This window comes from Varanus komodoensis, unplaced genomic scaffold (genome assembly GCF_004798865.1).
Source record: "Varanus komodoensis strain SLA01 unplaced genomic scaffold, ASM479886v1 scaffold8, whole genome shotgun sequence".
NCBI classification, from domain to species: domain Eukaryota; kingdom Metazoa; phylum Chordata; class Lepidosauria; order Squamata; family Varanidae; genus Varanus; species Varanus komodoensis.
The window spans coordinates 14,211,101-14,230,730 of NW_025336481.1; the positions used below are offsets into that span (position 1 = coordinate 14,211,101).

General features: G+C 42.5%; 1 protein-coding gene and 1 pseudogene across 1 annotated transcript in view; both read right to left on the reverse strand.

The window, feature by feature from the left end:
* Window positions 1-11,976, reverse strand: part of DOK5 (docking protein 5) — a 57,543-nt gene extending 45,567 nt beyond the window's left edge. Inside the window, exon 1 of the mRNA XM_044455166.1 lies at window positions 11,818-11,976. Within this exon, the coding sequence (XP_044311101.1) occupies window positions 11,818-11,883 (66 nt within the window). The 5' untranslated portion in view covers window positions 11,884-11,976. The remainder of the gene's footprint in view (window positions 1-11,817) is intronic.
* A 5,683-nt stretch (window positions 11,977-17,659) lies between these two features.
* LOC123036461 lies at window positions 17,660-17,864 on the reverse strand (annotated as a pseudogene).
* Between the last annotated feature and the right edge of the window lie 1,766 nt (window positions 17,865-19,630).

Sequence of the window (19,630 nt, forward strand, 5' to 3'; positions counted from 1 at the left end):
TATCAAAAAGAACTTTCTGACTATAACAGCAGTAGAACCAACGACCTAGGCAGGTTGTGAGCTCTTCCACATTAGAGGCCTTCAAGGTGCATTTGGATAGCCATCTGAGAGGGGTAATTTAACTCAGTGTCCTGCACTGAATGGGCAGTTGAATCCGATGGACTTCTTGGCCTCTTCCAACTCTACTGTTCTGTGATTCTATAAAATTTGTTACAATAGCTCTCTAAGGATTCACTTACTATTCTAATAGACCTAGATTTTAATCACTACCTAGAAAATTCTGCTGGACAGCTAGTTAGAAAATACCACAGGAATGAAAAAATATGAAAGTTTCACTACTGCCACCATCAGAAAGCAGCCACAATAATTATAAAAGAATTCAGAAATGAATTCAGGATAAATCAGTAGATATGGCTAAGAAAGTGTAAAATAAGTACTGGACATGAACAAGATATTAGAGTGAAAGAATTAAATAATATCAGGTAGAATATTGCAATTTTGCAGGGCATGCCCAAAGGAGTGGAAGGTAAGCAAACACTCAGTCTAACAGTAAGATGGATATAATTTTAAGAGTGAGAAAAGAAATGACCTGACACTGTCTTTCAGCTTTAAACTAGATGCAGCCTAAGATAAACATACATGTGATTGAACTGAATGATTGCATGCACACATACCCACATGCACCGTTAAGAATCAACGGACAGACTGTTTGCACCTAGGAAGAGAAACCAAATGCATTGGTACAGGTTGGGAGATATGAAAGAAGAACGGCTGCAGAAGAAGAAAATGTGCCTGAGGCAGGCATCACTGCTCTTTCTTAATTCCGGGTAACATTTGAGTTCAGTGATAACAAGAATGTATTATGGTAGACGACATGAAGGCTTAGGGATTAATTTGTAGACCCAAGAGGTCACTTTTGACTGTGTGTTTAGATTATGAAATTAGGCATGTGTATGTACAATTCAGGGCATGCTCCCCAGCCCCTCCATTCCACTTTAGGATGATATAAGTTGTGAAAAGCCCAGATTTCACAGCAAAGAGAGTTATGAGGGAAGAGCTCATTAGCATCAGAGGAAATGCATGTATTGGGATCATGGGAATTAGGAAACCTTGGATCCTGATTAAACGCTTAATCTCAAGGACTCTTACTTAGCTGAGGAGGGGGATACATTCTATCTTCACCAACAGGGTAGGGATCATAGGGAGGGAAAAATTAAAAATAGTCCTCTCCTTGGATCATAACACTCAGGTTTGATTTAGGTGAACAACAGCCAGCTCATCTAGCCTAACCACTGAACTATCTTGCACTGCCGAGTGGAATCACACCCATGCACTTTTCTGACGACACACTTTCTACAAATTCAAATGCATGCAAATCAGTCTTCCTGGACCAAAATATTTCAGTGGTGGGTGAGAGAAGAAGAGTAAAGGATGCTCCCTGCACAAGGAACCTAACATTACATCCCTGCACATCACACACAGTGTGACTCTAAATGATGTTTGAACAATTGATCATATAAATGCCTAGATGGGATGTTCCAAATGGATTGCCTTGCCCACCTTTCAAGTTAGGTGAACTAATCATGTCATGAAATATGCAGATGCCTGGTGGGTTTTATGTTTTGAGGGCATGCCCATGGCCCATTAAGAGCTCAATAAATCTCCTAGCTTTGTGGAATGGAGCCAACCAGCACCTGGAAAGCTACAATACATGACAATCAGGCTGCATTGATTTGGGGGGTCACGGTGCCTGTTCTACAACTATCCCTAGCATCCATTGAGTGCTTGATGCCCATGCCTCTATTATCACCCTGGTGGCACTCTGTACCTCCTTTCCTGTCATTGGTAATCAAAATTGCCATCCCTGCTAAAGCAGCAGGTGACAACAGTGGAAAGGAAGTAGGTATTGAGACAAGATCCAGAGTCATCTGCCAGAAACAGCAGTAGAGAGCTCTAAACCAGTTTGCAAGTACATTTGGTGGCTCTCATCCAAGACGAGTACTGCCAATTCCATGCCTTGTCCTCAAGCTGCCTGATTAAATAGGATATCAAACATACAGGAAGGAAGTCACTATGGAATGCCCAGGTCTAAGCAGCTTGCACTCTCTATATATAAACCAAAGCATCTCTGCTTCGGATTTTTCTTCATGTTACCATCAGTGGAAAAGGATGGTGATATTTCTGAATGCAAGAACACCTGGATTATGTGAAAGTGAATTTTGACAAATGCTACAAGGGAGTTCTGCAGGGATGATACAAGTCTAAGGGGGAAATAATGAGGCATACAGCGAAAGGAATTGTCTATGCTTAGCCTAAAGAACCAACAGGGAAATGTGGCACCTTTGCAGAGAGGGGCACTCATATCAGTTCAACAGCTCACCTGATCAATGATACAGGGAGCAGTGAGCATGACCTACAGAAAAGGAGATCATCATCTGGGCAAGACAGCAGAAAGTGTGATTTTTCATTCATTTTTTCTAAATGAAGACTCTAAAACAGACATCATCAACTAGGTGCTCTCCAGGTGTATTGGACTACAAGTCCCAGTTAGCCTCTGGAGGCTACCATGTTGTACAGTATGCTGCAAAAGCAACATACTGCTGTGAGTGCAACAGAGAGATATCCACACTAACTACTTGTTTTCAGGGCAAACCTGCACAGGACATGGAGATCTCCTGGATATCCTGTAGCCATTAGCTGTCCTGCTTCCCCCCCACCCCCATTTAAAAGCACAGGGCATGGACTGGAATGGGGAATGTTGAAGCCATCTACCTGAGTGCCATTTACCAGTTGAAATCTTATTTTCCATTCAGTGCAGATCTTTTCTCTCCAGCAGGGCTAATAACAACTTTGGGGGCAGTTTGATTTAAAGTAAAAATTGAGTGTGAAGCCCAGCTCCCCCAGCCACTACTGGACCCATCCAATTCATCCCTTTCCCACCACTATTTATTTATTTATTTATTTTTCAATTTATATCCTGCCTTTTTCCTAGAAAGGGCTCAAGGCAGCTTACATCTCCTCCTCCATCTTATCCGCACAACAACAACCCTGTGAGGTAGGTTGGGCTGAGAGTCTGACTGGCCCAAAGTCACCCAGTTGGCTCCATGGCTGAGCGGGGACTAGAACCCAGATCGCCTGAGTCCCAGTCCCATGCTCTTAACCATTACACCACACAATGCCTTTTGAGAATTATTATTTAGGTTTTCCATTGATTACTAAACAAACAGGCAAAAACAGAACAAGGAAGCTTGGAAAGGGAAGGAGTTCTTGACTTGCTAGTTAAAGGGAACGCATGAATCTCCACTCGTATTCATACTTAGTCATTGTAAAAGAAATGAAAGCAGTTGGCTACACGAATCCATGTACATGGGGATAGACTGCCTGGTTTCCTCGGTGTGTCTTGGCCTGCAGCACCGAAGCCTCAGCCAACATGGCCAATGGTCAGGGCTCACGGCAATGATGGTCCAAATGCATGCATGTCTTGGAGTTGTCCATACAAGGATGCTTGGTCATAGGCTAGTAAGATCCTCATTCCATTGTATAATTGGTGAAGGGAACTTATTTTTCCAGTAAGGGAGATCTAGTTTTCTAGAAATCCCCATGTTTTCATAATAGCTACCTGAACGAGCGCTTACGTCTGTATATGCCCAACCGCCCTTTGAGATCTGCGGGAGAGTCCCTTCTCCGGGAACCCTCCATGAAAGAAATTAGGAGAGTAAGTACTCGGAGGAGGGCTTTCTCTGCGGTGGCGCCCAACCTATGGAATTCACTCCCCAAAGAGGGCCGCCTGGCACCGTCGTTACTGGTTTTTCGGCGCCAGGTAAAGACCTTTTTATTTAAACATCATTTTAATTATTAAAACATATGATCTGGCCAGGGCAACTTGTTCTTCCTTCTCTTTTCTCCTCCTATATTATTTATTTACTTATTTTATACTGATAATTTTAATTTTATATTATTATGTTTGTAACTCAGAGCATTTTTTGTATTTTTGTATTTAATGGTAATTTATTATGTTCTATTGTATTTCAATGTATTTTATTGTGTTGTAAGCCGCCCCGAGGTTTCGGCAAGGGGCGGCATAGAAATGTTATAATAATAATAATAATAATAATAATAATAATAATAATAATTCATTTTCATCTGTCAGTTCCCAAAAAGAGGAATAAATTTGACAGAGCAATCCTATATATTTCTACCCAGTGGCAATTCTTATACAGATCTACCCAGGCGAATGGACATAGGAATGCAGTCCATGTGTTGGTTTATAAGGTAATGTGGTTCTTCTATTACATATGCAGTGAGCATTTTGACTTGTTGGCCAAGGGCTAAGATGCAGAGCTATTCTATGACATATTCAGAATCTGCAGACTTATATGAGATATGGGGGTCAGACTAGATGGCCCAGGAGACCCTGTTTCTATGAGTTCATATGAGAAATATGGGAACATTCTGTTCATGCTCATGAGCATTTCACCTAAAAGTATGTGTGGGGGGAATCTTTTGACATAATATTGTTCCATGTATAAGAAAATAATTTCTCATTTAATTAGAAAAAGGTTGGAGCCCATCCTGTTTCATTGATTTAACAGAGGGACAGTAAAATCCCATTGAATTCAAAGGGACTTACTCCCATATGTAAATTTAGCAATATTATATTTGTTTTTATTGAATGCTTTTTTATTTGGTGGGATTATATTTTAAAGTCTTGGGCTCTTTTGGGGGTCAAAAGAAATACAGAAATTATTATTATTATTATTATTATTATTATTATTATTATTATTATATAAAAAGTGTTGACTTCAGTAACCAGATCATTGGGTGATTTGGAGTGGCAAAAGAATATTTTACTCTAGAACTTATCCACGTCCAGAGGAGAAGGTCATGCTTCTATGGCAACACATTTTTTTTAGTATTATTAAATATAAAATGCTAATTGCCCATATTTAAATAGCATGTGAAATTGCTCCTTTAGTAACAGTAAATAAACCATATCAGATTTTAAATTAAGCTTTGGCAATCAGGTTGGTAATTCCCTTTCCTGTTGAAGAGATATGTGATGTTTGCTCTCTTGAAGTCTTGCATACATTTTTCCTCCACTGATTTTAGCTACATTATCTTACTTGGTGATCTCCTTTGTTCTTGAAAACATGAGAGATCCACTCTACTGGCTTGGATGGGACCAGCTAAAGTTTGGTTTCCAACCCTCCCAACCACTTGTCAACAGCCATTCAGAAAGTTCACTGTGGTCACAACCCCACTGCCTGCTGACATCATCTGGGAGACCACAGGATTCTTCACAGCCGCAGCACCAAGGCCCCCGGACCTTGGTTCTTGGACACACAAGCCCTCGCCCCTCTGCCTTGCCTCTAGTAGGGAAAGGATCATCCAACTCTACAATTCGTGCTTTGTGCCAAGACAGGAGGAGGCAAGGAGACTGCAGGCAGACTTGGGGCAACCTCCTTCCCTTCTGCTTCCTGGTCCTAAGTAAAGGTGGCTGAAAATGCCTGTCTAGACCAGAGAAATGGCTGTCTGCCTAGATCAAGGCACAACCGAGATTGCCCTTGGCAATCAGATTGCCCTGTTCATTCCAGGAACAGGATTTGCATAAGGCTCAGAGCGCGGCTATGATGCTTTAGGGGATTCCCGCAGCCTTCTTCCCTCTTCTCAAACTGCCCCTTTACCTCCTTTCCGAGGCCGATGTTCTGACCTCGGAGGAGCATCCAGTGCAGTTCTTCCTATGTAGGTATTTATTTGCTTATTTTATTATATACTGCCCCAGAGCTGACTCTCTTTGGGTGGGTGACTACAAGGATGGAAGGGGATCAGAGCATGGATACCCAGTTCAGATATCCAGGCTGGAGCACTCTCTCAGACCTCACATCTGGGAATCCAAAGCATCCTGTGGCCTAAGGATCACCCACTAACAGCCTCAGGTCCCCCAAAATCCCATGGAAGGGGGCTTATACATGGATGGCAAGAGAAAGTTCATGTGATTTATTATTATCTAAAGTGAAAGATCCAGGCTGAGGCCTCACATGGTCTGACTCACCACTGGGCCTTGCCATTTCCAGCCCAGATCAGGGATCATTCCTCAGCTGAAAAGCATCCTCTCTGCCTACTGATTCTAGCATTACGTGTTCATTGTAATACAGCCCATGGCTCTGTGCACGCAGTCTCCACTTTGCAGTAGTAAATTCCAGCATCCAACAGGTAATCTATGCAGAGCATATGCTAATCAGGAAAAATACAATAAGCAAGCACAGTCTGTTGCTGAGTCATTAGCTGCTCTCAGTCCACTGCAAACTGAAGCTCCGTATAGAGCAGGGGTGGGGAATTAATTTTCCTATGGGGCCACATGAGAAACTTTGACAGTTGTTAAGGGCTGGACAAATACACTTACAGCTCTGCTCAATATATATCTCTATAAAAACAGTAAATGAAACATTGCAGTGATACAATGAAAATGTGGAGCACAGAACAACACTATTTAATGAATATTCACAAAAACATTAACATTAATACTAACATTACATGAAAAGCAATGAATTCAATTCAATTTAGCAGAGCCTTCAAAATAAAAGCAGTGCAGTTGTATTGCTTGCATCTATATTATGACGATATATATTTGCATTGACTTTCAATTTGCCAGTGACCTCGTGCGGGCCAGTCAGAGTCAGCCATCGGGCCGGATGTGGCCCGCGGGCCGTACAATGCCCAGGTCTGGTATAGAGGGTCATCAGGTGAACAAATGAAAGCGAGGAAGCAAGATCAGGGTCAGGCCCACCGACTACATTCCTGTGTCCAGTTCCTACATCCAGATCCTGTTTCTACAAAACCTGGCCCATATACGAGTATCTCAGTGCACAAAAGCTCACCACACCCAACCTGTATCCTGCCAGAACTGGAAACAGATTGCATATCAAATGTCTGTTCACATTCAGATGTGCAGACAAAGGTCACCGGAATGCACGGAGATCTTCCTTCTATGCATTAAAGTGTACACTTGGTGATTGTCTTCCAAAGTCTCAGTTTCCAGCCAAAAGAGTAAATTATACTTCATAGAATCATAGAATTCTGGAGTTGGAAGGAGCCCAGAGGACCACTGAGTCCAACATATCCCTTGTAGTGTAGTGAATTTGAGATCGTCCATTTCTGTCAAGTCCTCTGGAATTTGAGGAAACTCTTTGCATTCATAGAAGAAATAATAAAAGAAAATGCCATCTTCCTGTAATAGAAGTGATCTGCTGTTCTATTATTCCATGGCATTAGACTGTCAGAACAGAGGAACAACACAATCACTTACAAAGACCAGGACTTAATATGTGCCATAATTCTGTAAAAGCACAGTGGAGGAAATGCAGTTTGGGTTTAGACACAGAGCCATGCTTTCTGAGGATCAATGCCTTCTGTTTTGTTTCTCTGTTTGCTTTATCATGTTTCTAGACCTCATGGCTATCAAGTGGATAAACAAGGTATAGTGAAATCTTGGAAGCCATGAATGTGATTCTCATAATGTTTGGACATGGAGATCTAATGTCTTAAATTGCTACTGCCTATAAGTAGCAGATCCTGGCTGAATTGAGATATATAATATAGTAATACCTTTGGGTAAAAGTCTGCAAAATAAGAAAGCAATATTAGAAAGAATTAAGTATTTCTTGACATGCTTCAGTACAGAACAGCACCTATGGTTTGTCATTTCAAGCCAGTACTCAAGAACTTATAGCATCACCTACTTCAGAAATTCCTCAAATCAAGATGTTAATGAACTGTTGTATATTTACTGGAGGGACAGCTTGGCTAACATGGCAAAAGAATAGCTCCTTTTTTCATTCTACCAATGATCAACTGCATTGATCATTTCATTCAAAGATGGTGTCCCAAGTTTATTGGGAAACTAAATAAATTTAGAAAACAGATTATCTAGTCAGAACCATGCTTTTGACTATCCCAATTATTTCAGTTTCCTTTCCATGCATTCTTCTGCAGACAGGTGTTGAGTTGAGGAATTATAGAACCAAGACACTTTTTCACTTCAGCCAAGCTCATCATGTGATAATTTGTAAATGTTTACACTTCTGTAGATAGATAAAAGTTATCTTCAGAGAGATGAAACAGGGTGACAGATCCATCATCTACCATCACCAGTTCACATCTTATTCCATCCCATGCTGTGTCATGCTGACAGAGGGTTGTAATTCAGCACTTTTGGAAAGTTCCAGGTGGGGAAAGGCTTTTCTAAGGCTGTTATTTACTGATAAGCACATCTCATCAAAATTAGTGTGAATATGGTTAGGATTGCACTCAAAGCATTCTCTGTGCTTTATTCTTGATCTTTTAACCCTATACGGTATTCCATGCCAATCTGACAGCAATGAGTCTTCTGATTGCAAAGACACAAACAAACAAAATTGATGACCAAATAGAGGAATGAAGTAATAAAGGATGTAATTCCTTTTAAAAAATACTGTACTCCACTTATATGGAATCTGTCCAGGATATTTTATTACTTCATAACGAATCACTCTACTTGCTAATAAAAAATGTAGATTACTCTCCTCCAAAGGATAAGAGGTTTTCTGAAGGCTGCAGTCCCATTCCACATGCTGTCAATACCTATAATTTCCAGAAGGATGGCCATGTTGCTGCGAAAACAGATAATCTTCTGGTACTTTAAAGACTAATAAATTTATTCTGGCATAAGCTTCCATGAGGCAGAGTCCACTTTTGTCAGATATAACATTACCAGAACTGAATAAGTACTTTTCATTGGAAATCCCTCACATTTATTAACAAGACACGTTTATATCTGTAGTATATTCTACTGGTTGATTTTTAAAGGGTAGTTATATTTGTTTATACCACCACCATCCCATCAACTTTCCACTTTCTTATTTATCACTATTTTCAACACTGTGTTGAAAATTTTTACATTATAGGATGGAATTAAACACAACAACATTGGGTGCAACACAGAGGAATAACTGTCAATTTAAAGCATGGCTACTCATTAAACTTCTAAAATTACATCCTACTTCCCCAAAATGATGCTTGTTTGCTTTTGCAGATGCTAATGGAACAAGTACCCTGTTTATGAAAGAATGTATTAAATGCAAACTTGAAATGAACAACAACATTAAAGCCAAATATTGAATGGCCCTGTTCCTCTTTTTTGTCCCTGCACATGTTTTTGCAAACACATAGATGTGCACATAAGACCTTCATTATTCAAATAAAAACAAACAGAAGTATTTGGGGGAAATAACCTTCTTATAGCTATTTATTTTTTCTTAAAATTCCTGTAAGTCAGTAAAATATTTGACACTCAAGAAACCACAGAATACCTCTGTACCACAAATTAATGAGAAGGTTTTCTAGATAAAACTTGAAATTTAATTCTTTCCCCTGGTATAAGCCTTGAGCTCTTGTCTAGACAAACTCCCTTTTCTTAGATCTGGTCAAACATTTCCTTAAATAGTGATCCAAGTTCCTGATTCACTGGGTGCATTGACCATATATCTGTGTCCGTGCCAAGCACTTTTTAAAAACAATATGACACTAAAAATCTGAACTATGACCCTAAGATAGCCTCCAGGGACATCTTAGCTACTCCAGGAGGTACTGACAGGTTGATGCAATAGCTGTCTCATGTCATGCCCCATGAAGTTATTTTGGCATGTTTCATTATGATAATCACACTGTTTTTTCTCTGGATCTCAGAACTCCAGAAAATGTATTGCAGCTGAAATCTGCAGAGCCAGCATCTCATAGGCTAAGCTCAGTGTTGCACAAAGCTTGTCACCCACCTTTTAAGACTGAGACCTGTGATACACGTTTTGGATGAACCGTCACCAGGTGGGACAATGTTCCCATTCTATTGATGGAAAGCAAAGGCAGAGATACGAGTATAGTGAAGTGCCAAAGCCTATCCAAAAATGAGAAGAAATGTGAACCTAGAATTGCCAGGACTCAGTCTATGGCTGTGCATAGTTAGACTGAAGGTAAAATCTCTTATAAAGCAGCATGAAGCAAGACTACATAATGGATTAGATATGTAAGTAAATGAAATGAATGTTTAAACAAAAAATGAGAAGTCAAACAAGGCAAAGGCATTGATGTGTGATGCAATTAAAAATATACCTATTAAACACATACTCTTTCTGGGCACACAACTTCCTTACTAAATAAACTTAAGAATTCATACAGGTGACACTGTTGTACAAAAACAGCTCTTCTGCATAGGTATTGGGTTTTTTCTTCCCACAACATTCAGATGAAGAATAGATTTGTATGTTCATTTAGCACATCAAAGACCATGGCTTTTCTTAGGTGCTAAACATTTTCTGAATGCAGGACCTAGTAACATATCATCAAAAGTTGGACCTGCAGATTTTTGGGTGGTGAAGTACCTCTATGCCTGTTACAGGAAATAAATTCTGATTTGTGCACCTGTATCCATAGTAGATAATAAGCACATTGAAAAGAAACAATAGAGTAATAAAGTGCCTCTTGCCATGGATTCTTCGGGATTTACAGTGAACTATGATTATGCTCCAGAATCACGTCTCTGATTGTCCACACATTGATGTGGACAATGGGATGAAAGGAGATTTGAATGTACTGTGCAACTGGTGTGCATTTTATATTCTCACTGTGCAGCAATTTCTGCCAAAGTTGGTTAAGGCTGCAATCATATACCTTCATATCTGGCTGTCGATCCCATTGAACTCAACTGGAGTTCCTTTGTAAGCAGACTGATGTAATACGGTACTGTTAAGATGCGATGCTACACACATTTCCTTGAACATGTCCCTCTGAAGTCAATGGTGCTTCTTCCTGAGTAGACCTGTTCAGGATTGCACCATTAGCCTCACATATGAAATCGACTTTGGTGGACCAATCCTATGCAAGTTGACTCAGAAGAAAACCCACTGCCATGGTTTGCAATCCAGCCCATGTTTCACTCAACATGTGTTCACCCCATCTTGATTTGGGAAAGTGCCAGCCAGTACAGTGGCACAAAACAGTAACCATGATCAAAATCACTGGGGAAGCGCAGTCCTGAAAGAAATTTGCCCGTGGTTATGCTGTGCACCTCAAAGATGCCACCATGCTCTTCATGCCCAGTCCATCAGGAAGTTATATGGTAGAAGCCCAGCTAAAATTAACGAGACTGCGCATGAGCACGGAGCCAAGTGCCAGAGCCAAGGCCGGTCGCTCTGGGAGCTCTTCTGGAATTAGCCAAAGTCGAAAGTTAGGGGGCACCCAATAGCTAGGACCACTCTCAAACCATCCTTATCCCTCTGCGAATTCCCTTGCAGGCAAAGCATCCCACCTGCCTAAGCGCCACCGCTTCCATGCACCACCAGCTCGATTCTACTTGGTACCGAGAGTTTGTGGCACCCAAAAACTTAGCGCTGCACACGGCTGAGCCCCAGGCAAGATCTGGTCAGGAGCGCACACCCAATCTCGTATGTAGCTCAAGACTTGCGCTCCCCCCGCACCCGTTAATGGGAAATGTTCCTTGGATGACACTTGCAAGTCGTTCTATATTTATAACGTTCGAGAGAGCGGAGAGCTGGAAAAGACCGGTTCTTTGCAAGGTAAAACGCACACGTACACACAGCAAACCTGATCGCCGGTTTCCTATTCTAATCCTCAGACCCTGGAAGGCTCCCTCACACACTAGCCACGTGGCAAACGCGGCGAGCCGTCGCCAAAGCAGGACAAGCCGAGCCTGCTGCCAAAGGAAACACGGCACAACAAAGCGGGGAGGGACAAGGGAGTGAGAAAAAGATCACAAGCGATACTTACTCCTAAACGTCTGCTCCTAATCTTTACATACCCTTGCTTCACTATGTCATTAAAATTGGAAGCCATCCCGGATTGGAGAAGAGGAAAGGACTTGGAGCAAACTTGCGGTGCAAATCCAGCTTGCTGCGGTGCCCGGCTGGTTTGGTTTTGTTTTAAATTCGCCCTCCCACCGCCCACCCGCCAGCTTTTAGAATAAATCCTCCAGTCCTGACCCAGAAACTCGCCGGCAAGAGTTCTTCGGGGTTTGCTCTGGTTTGCTTTGCTTTGCTTTGCTTTTTTGTTTTTTTTTTAATCCACTTGGGAAGTGAGAAAAGCGTGAATGAGACAGAAAAAGGCTCCCCGCCTGGATCAGCTGACGGAGGAAGAAGACAGCTCGCAGCTGACTGGCTTGTGGAATGAGATCAGAGAATCAGCCCAGATTTCCCTCCTCCCCCCTCCTTTCCCTCTTTCCCTTCTAGAGGGCGAGAAGGTCCGCCTTTGCTCGCGGGTTGCTCCGGAGCGGGGGGGGGGGGGGCTGAAATATAATCCCCCACCTTCCCACTTAAAAGAGCAAGAGCTGAAGCTGAGGACCAAGATATCACCTTAGGGCAGACAAGGCAGGCAAGATTTAATTCAGGGCTCACCCCAGCAGTGGTAAGCAGTCTAAGGTTGGACCGTGGGATCCCAAGTTCCCCAGATGACTCCCCACCCCCAGGAGCGGCAGGTGATGGGGCCACAGCAAATCAGACCAGCCCCGGCACTGGTGTCCCTTCCTGTTATTTGTCAAGATGTTATACGAGCGCATAGTTGAGGGTGAACAGCCAGGCATGTTGTATTTACTTTCATTCTATTGCATTTACTTTAAAATAAACAGTCTCTTTCTACAGCTAAACTGGGCTCATTTCCCTGGCGCCGTTGCTTTATTCTTTTTGGCGCCAGGCTAAAACCTTTTTATTTTCACAATATTTTAAGGTTTGACTGTTATTTTAATATGGGTTTTATTGACAGAATTTGATTAGGATGCTGTGTTTTATTTTATTTTTGTCTTACTGTTAAACCGTCCCAAGACTTCGGTCAAAAAGAGATAGTCTAAAACAGTTTTAAATAAATAAATCCCATGGAAATAATTTGCATCAGGGTAGAAGAAGGAAGCTCCATTTTATGACAGTGCTATGATTTAAGCAAGTTTAGTGTGGTGGGTTGTTGCTGAACAGGCAGCCAAGAACTTTACTGTCACTGATGAAGAAACTGAAAGGGTAAAAGATTTTGCATCTCTTGGCTCAGTCAATGATTCAAATGCCAAAAAATTCACAGAAGACTGAGACTTGGAAGGGCAGCAATGAAAGGACTGGAAAAGGTAAGGGTGTTTCACTGAACACCAAGGCCAAAATCATTCACGCTGTTGCACACTGTATGAGTGTGAAACCTGAATAGTGAAGAAAGCTGAGGAGGAAAATGGAGGCCTTTGAAACATGGTGCTGGAGGCAAGTTTTGTGAATACCCTGGACTGACAAACAGTTGAACATGTGTGTCCAATCAAGGCAGAGCTTTCCTTAAAAACTACAATGACAAAATCAGACTTTGGGCACATCATGAGAAGCCACAACTCCCTGCTAGGGAAAGTTGAAGGCAGCAGAAGGAAAGGAAGACCAACTATAAGATGGATTGACTCCATAAAGGAAGTTACAACCTTGAATTTACAAGAGGCGAGCAGGGCTATTGAGGACAGGAATTCCGGAGGGCATTTGTTCATAGGGTAACCGTAAGTTGGAGATGATTTGATGGCACATAAGAACAACATGCTCGAAGTGTTGTTTTTAATTTTGTTTTAAATCGGAGTTGATAAACAAGGTTTTTTCCCCTCTAATATGTCAGGAATGTTGAAGCACATGGTAGGAGAAGAAATATTTGTCAAAACTGAAGTGGCTAACTAAGCCCTGGCCACCGCCTAAGTCCATTAAGTCCAGGATCTAAATTACCTAGCTGCATCTCTGCCATTGACCCTGGTTTTCAATGCCAGGGATGAATGCTTTAATTATAAGAAATAAGAATGGATGGCTATGTCCCTGCACAGATGCAGAATTCATTTCCTTCATCACTAGATACTTAAGGTGGGGTTGCCAGACATCATGGCCATCATCAAGTTATTTATTGGTCCACTTATACTGGCACCTAAATTATATTTTTATTTATGTTGCAATGTACCGGCTCTGAGACTGAACAAAAAGGAAATGAGCAGGGTCAGGATCAGAAATAAGTATTTGGGGCCTCTCCAATGATGAAAGGGCCCTAAAATAGGGGGAGAAGAAGGGGTTAGAGCACCCCCTCTTATCATTGCCAGAAATATCTCAAGCCATCTTACCCAACAGAGGTGTCCAGGCCAAAAGGACTGCGGTTGTCATCAAGGCTGATTGGCATTCTGTCATTTTTGCTTCGATCTGCCTCTAGTTCTTCGCTTGCTGTCCTTTTCTAATTCCAAAAACAGGAAAGGAAGATGGTTTAAAATGGTTTTAATAATTGGAAATTTGATTGCATCACTGTTTATAATCTTGTGATTCTAAGCTTCTGTGTAAGAACATTATATGTTGTTGTTCTTTAAGGAACTTGCCTTTTTATGATCATACTTGGTAAAGTACATTATTGGCAATACTGTATAACTGAATAATAACCAGGGGCATAAAACTGTTTGCAAAAGCAGATTTCTCAGAGCTGGGTTGGCACAAAAGAGACTTGAACATACCTGTAAAAGAAGAGCTGCTGTTCTTAATGTAATCCTCTCCACCCCGCATTTCAATTTTTTTAGCCTGCCCTTTGTCCAATGAAGTCAGTCCCAGTCTAGTAGGTGACCAGACAGCCCATACGATTCTGATATAAGACCAGGGAACAAGCCCCTGTTTTTCCATGAAGCTTATATCAGCAGTCTTGAGCCCTTCAGTAGATGAATCTCCTTTGTATTTTGACCTTACAACAACTCTATGAGGTAGAATGTCTAGATTAAAATAAAAGCTGCTGATTGACCAGGAACAGCCAGTCACTTCCATGGCTCAGTAGGGATCTGGACACTCAATCCTCTTATTCCCCTGGCTTTCATGCTGTCATTAATTGCTAAAGCAGGAGGAATCAGGAAAAAGAGAAGGGAAGTCAGAGCCCTGCATCTGTTCTAGCTCACCTGAGAGCACCAGAAGCACACGCACTCATGTACAAGCATCTTTAGATGTCTTGGTCAACACACCATGGATTTTGGTTTGCTGTATGACTTGACTTCCCAGCTACTCTCTGCATCCTTGGGAGTTTAGCAGAATAACGTGGTGATGCCAGACTGTTCTTTGGTGAAGCAGTGATAGAAACCTGCTTTTTACGAGCTCTCTGTTGTGTTCTCTGACAAGAGCTGTCCAAGATCTCAGTTGTCCCTCCCAGCCCACTTACTGCATCCTTTTGCCTGGATATGATACCAGGGATGGAACTTGGGCATGCTGGCTGGGAACACTGGTGCTCTCCACCAAGTCACAGAAGACTGGTCTGTGCTCTACTACTTTACTGCAGTCTGTCCCCACTGTGTGTGTGTGTGGGAGGGGGGATTTCAGGGGGGGGGGGGATTTGCCGGACATTTAGAAGTATCCAGATCAGACTACCTATGACATTTTATTCTGTGTGAGCTACCACCCTGAATGGAAATAAACATTGCCGAAGCTTTAAGGGTTTTCCATATAATACATTATCGGGTTATTGCAAACTTATTGTATTCCTGTTTCTAACTGGTTGAGAAGAAAGAGCACTTTGTCCAGTAGTCCTGTCATCAATAATTAAAATGGATTATAATTATAACCAGAATATAAGAAGTGTGGGGGGAAATGTTTTAATTCATGGCATGCCTTAGTGAGCTTAGATTTCTTTGAGGGGAGGGTGATAAGAGAACCATTACAACAAAAAGATTCAAACGATCTGCTTGTTGCAGCAGAGTTTCTGTACCCAGCTGTGCCTCCCAGCCTCATCTTCAAGGTGACTTGATTAATGGGTCTGATTAAACTATCTTTTAACTCTATGCAAAGTAAGTTAAGGGCCAGGCAACCTGGCGCCTTTTGGATATTTGGGGAAATGACTGTGCAGTCCTATGTCTCCTGACATTGTTGGGGGTCATAGGCATTTTTGGTGCTCTAAAGTCCTGCAAAAGCTCCTTATGGGCACAAGTGAGCCTTACAGAAGATAAAAATTGACATACTGGGGAATAACAAGTAGGCTGGGATTGAAAGATCGTGCCCTATCCAGATGCCACCTCAACCATTTTTCCTTCCTGCTCTGCAGTGCTTCATCTATACAGTTAAAAACAGGTGTTGCATTGGAGAGTCATAAGCCTCTGTGTTTACACCCCAAGTAAACCCTGAATATGGGCCATCATTGCTGTTCTAAGATATCTGGGGCACCAGGTTGCTGATTCTGTCAATGTCTCCTGGAAATATAGGGAAGCAGTCATTGCACAAGAGTTCCCATTTGGTTTCTGCAGTCGGGGGAACTTTCCATGCCCTTACAGATCTCCCATCTCTTCAAAAAAAGAATGCAAGCCTACTTGTGGGCTATGCACTGATGCACAAGCAGTGTCTCTAGGTCAAGGCAATTACAACTGTTTCTGGGAAATTTTGTCCATGGCAATAAAAACTAAAGAAAGGAGAGCAGCGGGGCCCTTCTTTTCCCCTGAACAGCAGACTGAGTAGAGCACAGAGGTCCTCCAGTCACAGTGATGAGGTTCACACGATCACCACACCACCTGCAGATTGCTTGTTCCAGCCATTATTTGTCATGAAATCCAGTTTCAGTCTGAATATTCAGAATGGCCTGCCACATACACCACTAAGCCTCAGAGGATAATTAACCCATGGTGGCTTAGTGTGAGATGGGAAGAGTGCCAAACTTTCCCCTTGGAGAGAATTATTTTTATTCAAGTAATTCCCAATCTGCATCTATACATACATACATACACTGTATATATTTACCTTTTATACAAATTTGTATCCTCTTTCGTCCTCATTTTTAGCAATACATGAGCGGCCTCCTTATTTTTGACTAGCATTTTTAGTTTTCTTTGGTGACTTTTATTGCTTTATTGAAATCTAAATTTTATGAAATGCTTGGGAGGCAGACATTTTCAGCACTGGCTTGTTTGATTCTTTGTGCTCTCTGTCTGGGGAAACATTTCCATTTAAGCTTATTTGCAAACTTGTGGGTGAAAAAATGACTTGGTTCCTATTGCCAAAAAATTGTTTCTCTTTTTCCATGTTATTTGCACAGAAGTATTGTCAGTTTTGTCTCATGTAAATTATTTCAAAACCAGGATTCATTGACACAAACAACTTTGTTTCCTAAGAAGTCCCAAGCATCTCAGGAGAGTTCTTGAACAAAGAACACATCCTATGCCTGCAGAAGTTTTCCCGTGCATAAGAAGGTTTGGAAAGATTCCCTGCAGCCAGAGGAGAACCAACACAGCTACTTGTTATGGTGGCTACCTGCTGCTTCCGGGACCAGAGGCAGTATGCTTCTCTGAACAGCCTACATATCCTGTCTAAGGGCTTTCCAGAAGCATCTGGTTGGCCAGTGGGAGAGACAGCATAGCTCATCTTGAAAAATATGGACTCAGCACACTACTGCTCCCATCAGATATCCACCGGCAATCCTATGTAGGGGCACCTAAATAGTTAGTTTTAATTCCTTCAGAGACTCCATGCGAGAATGAAGGTTTTAGCAAAGAAGAAGCCTCATGACACATGATGGGATTCAGTCCTGAAAATAAGGCTGTGGCAGGCAGATCTGAAGGGACAGTTCTAGGGCTTGAAAGCTTGATGTAGGATGAACACATCAATGGGGTTGTAGCTGCTTCCATTTACAGGGCCAGTTTGGTCCTCCTCCTATGCCACCTTTTGGAGTTACACCTGATCTTATTGCCAGTTTTCGTGCAAATTCACTGTGAAATCAACCAGTTCTGTTTCTGCTCCTTAGTGAGGAACCTCTTGATCTTGAAAGTCTGTGGGAAGACATGGCTACACATTAGCCGGTAATTTCCACAATGGTGGCAGGAGAGAGCACCTAAATAGTTAAAATAATGACACACTTAAATATTACAGATTTAAATATTAATTTGTCAGCTAACACATTTCCCAGCAACTCAGTTCATAAAATTGATCCATACAGAACTGAGCTATCTCCTTTCTCCTTCTCAGTTGCTACACAGAAATCTAATTAGTTTTCTGAGGATTTTATACTTCACCTTCAGTGACAAAGCTCCCAGAATAATACAGACACATAAAAATAGCAATTAAAATGCAACTTTCTAAAACAGTCAGTAAAACAGTGATCAGATAGCAAATTCAAAATGAAAAATCTTTGCACTGAAAGGATGGCAATGCATGCCAGACAAGGCTCCCTGGGTAAGAAATTGTAAAGGTGAGGAGCCCTGACAAATAAGGCCCTGTCTCACTGCTTGGCATTCACTTACTTCAGATGTTGGAGGAATTCAGAGAAGATCTCCCATCAGTGACTCTACTGCAGAAGCTAGAAGCCATTCAAACAAGACAACATTTCCAAGAACGAAAATGCCCGTGTTCTAAATCAAGTCCTGGCTCTTTCCCAAACACATAAGGAAGTCTAGAAAGGAAAGGCCAGTTTAGTAGGCAAATGGACAAGCAGACGCATGGAAGGTGGCTTCCAGTGGGAAGGCCAAGTTTTAGAACTGATCAAAAGGTGTACAATCAGCCAAGTAAAAACACAGTGCAAAAGTAGCATCAGGTCGAAATCCTGGGGTCAGTATGGAGGTCCAAACACACAGCAACACAAGAAGATTGCTGAGGCTCCAGCACTGCTTCCAGCAACTCTTAAGTTACCGGATCTGGTACAACTGAGAGCCGCTCCTGCCTCACCCAGATAGCATCAGGAAGGCAGCATTCCCACCGTGCTATCTTGGATCACCAGGTGCCAGCATTCTTCAGGGCTAGGTGATGGCCCAGCATTATTCTCTACCTCTCTGGGAGGCCTAGAGGATCTTCTGGGAGGCCAACTGACTCTGGAGGTTCTGCCTTCCCCTCTGAAGATGACTTCAGAGGCAGCATGACACTTGAACTCATGACAGAAATCATTCCAGAAGGCAACCTTTCTTTCTGTCCTCTTCTGGATTAAAGGATAGTTGGGCTGGTTAAAATGCTGGGAAAATTAAAAGACACGAAGCACATCTTTTTGGGAGGCTCATTCCAAATTGCGGTGCCACAATTGAACCACAAAAGTCCAGTTACACTACTGCCCAAACATTTCCATCCTCTATAATCCCATATGTCGGGAGAAAAGGCGGTGCTTTTAATGTCGTAACCTATCTTGAGTCCCAGTACTGAAAACAGGTACATTATAACTAAACGTAACAATAAGATGATAGGGTGGCCAGGTGACCCACTTTTCTGAGGACCCTTGTCTATTTTGGAGCAGGCCTCTGCTTGAAGTTAATCAATCCAACTCACATTTAGGGATCAAAAGCCATAAGAACACCATAAGAATAAGCAACACCTACTGCGCCCGGCAGCCTACGCCGGAGGAGGGCCGCCTCCTCGCTGTGTAAGACCGCGCCGCGCCGGAGGGGAGCCGCTGCCTGGCCGCGTAAGACCGCGCCGCCATCCACCGCCCACTTGGCTGCTCCGCCACGCCCCAGCACGTGTGGCAGGCGTGCTTCGGACGAGGCGGGGGACGCAGGGCCGGCGGCTACAAAGCCCGCGGGAGGAGCGCGCCACCAGCAACACCTACTGCGCCCGGCAGCCTACGCCGGAGGAGGGCCGCCTCCTCGCTGTGTAAGACCGCGCCGCCA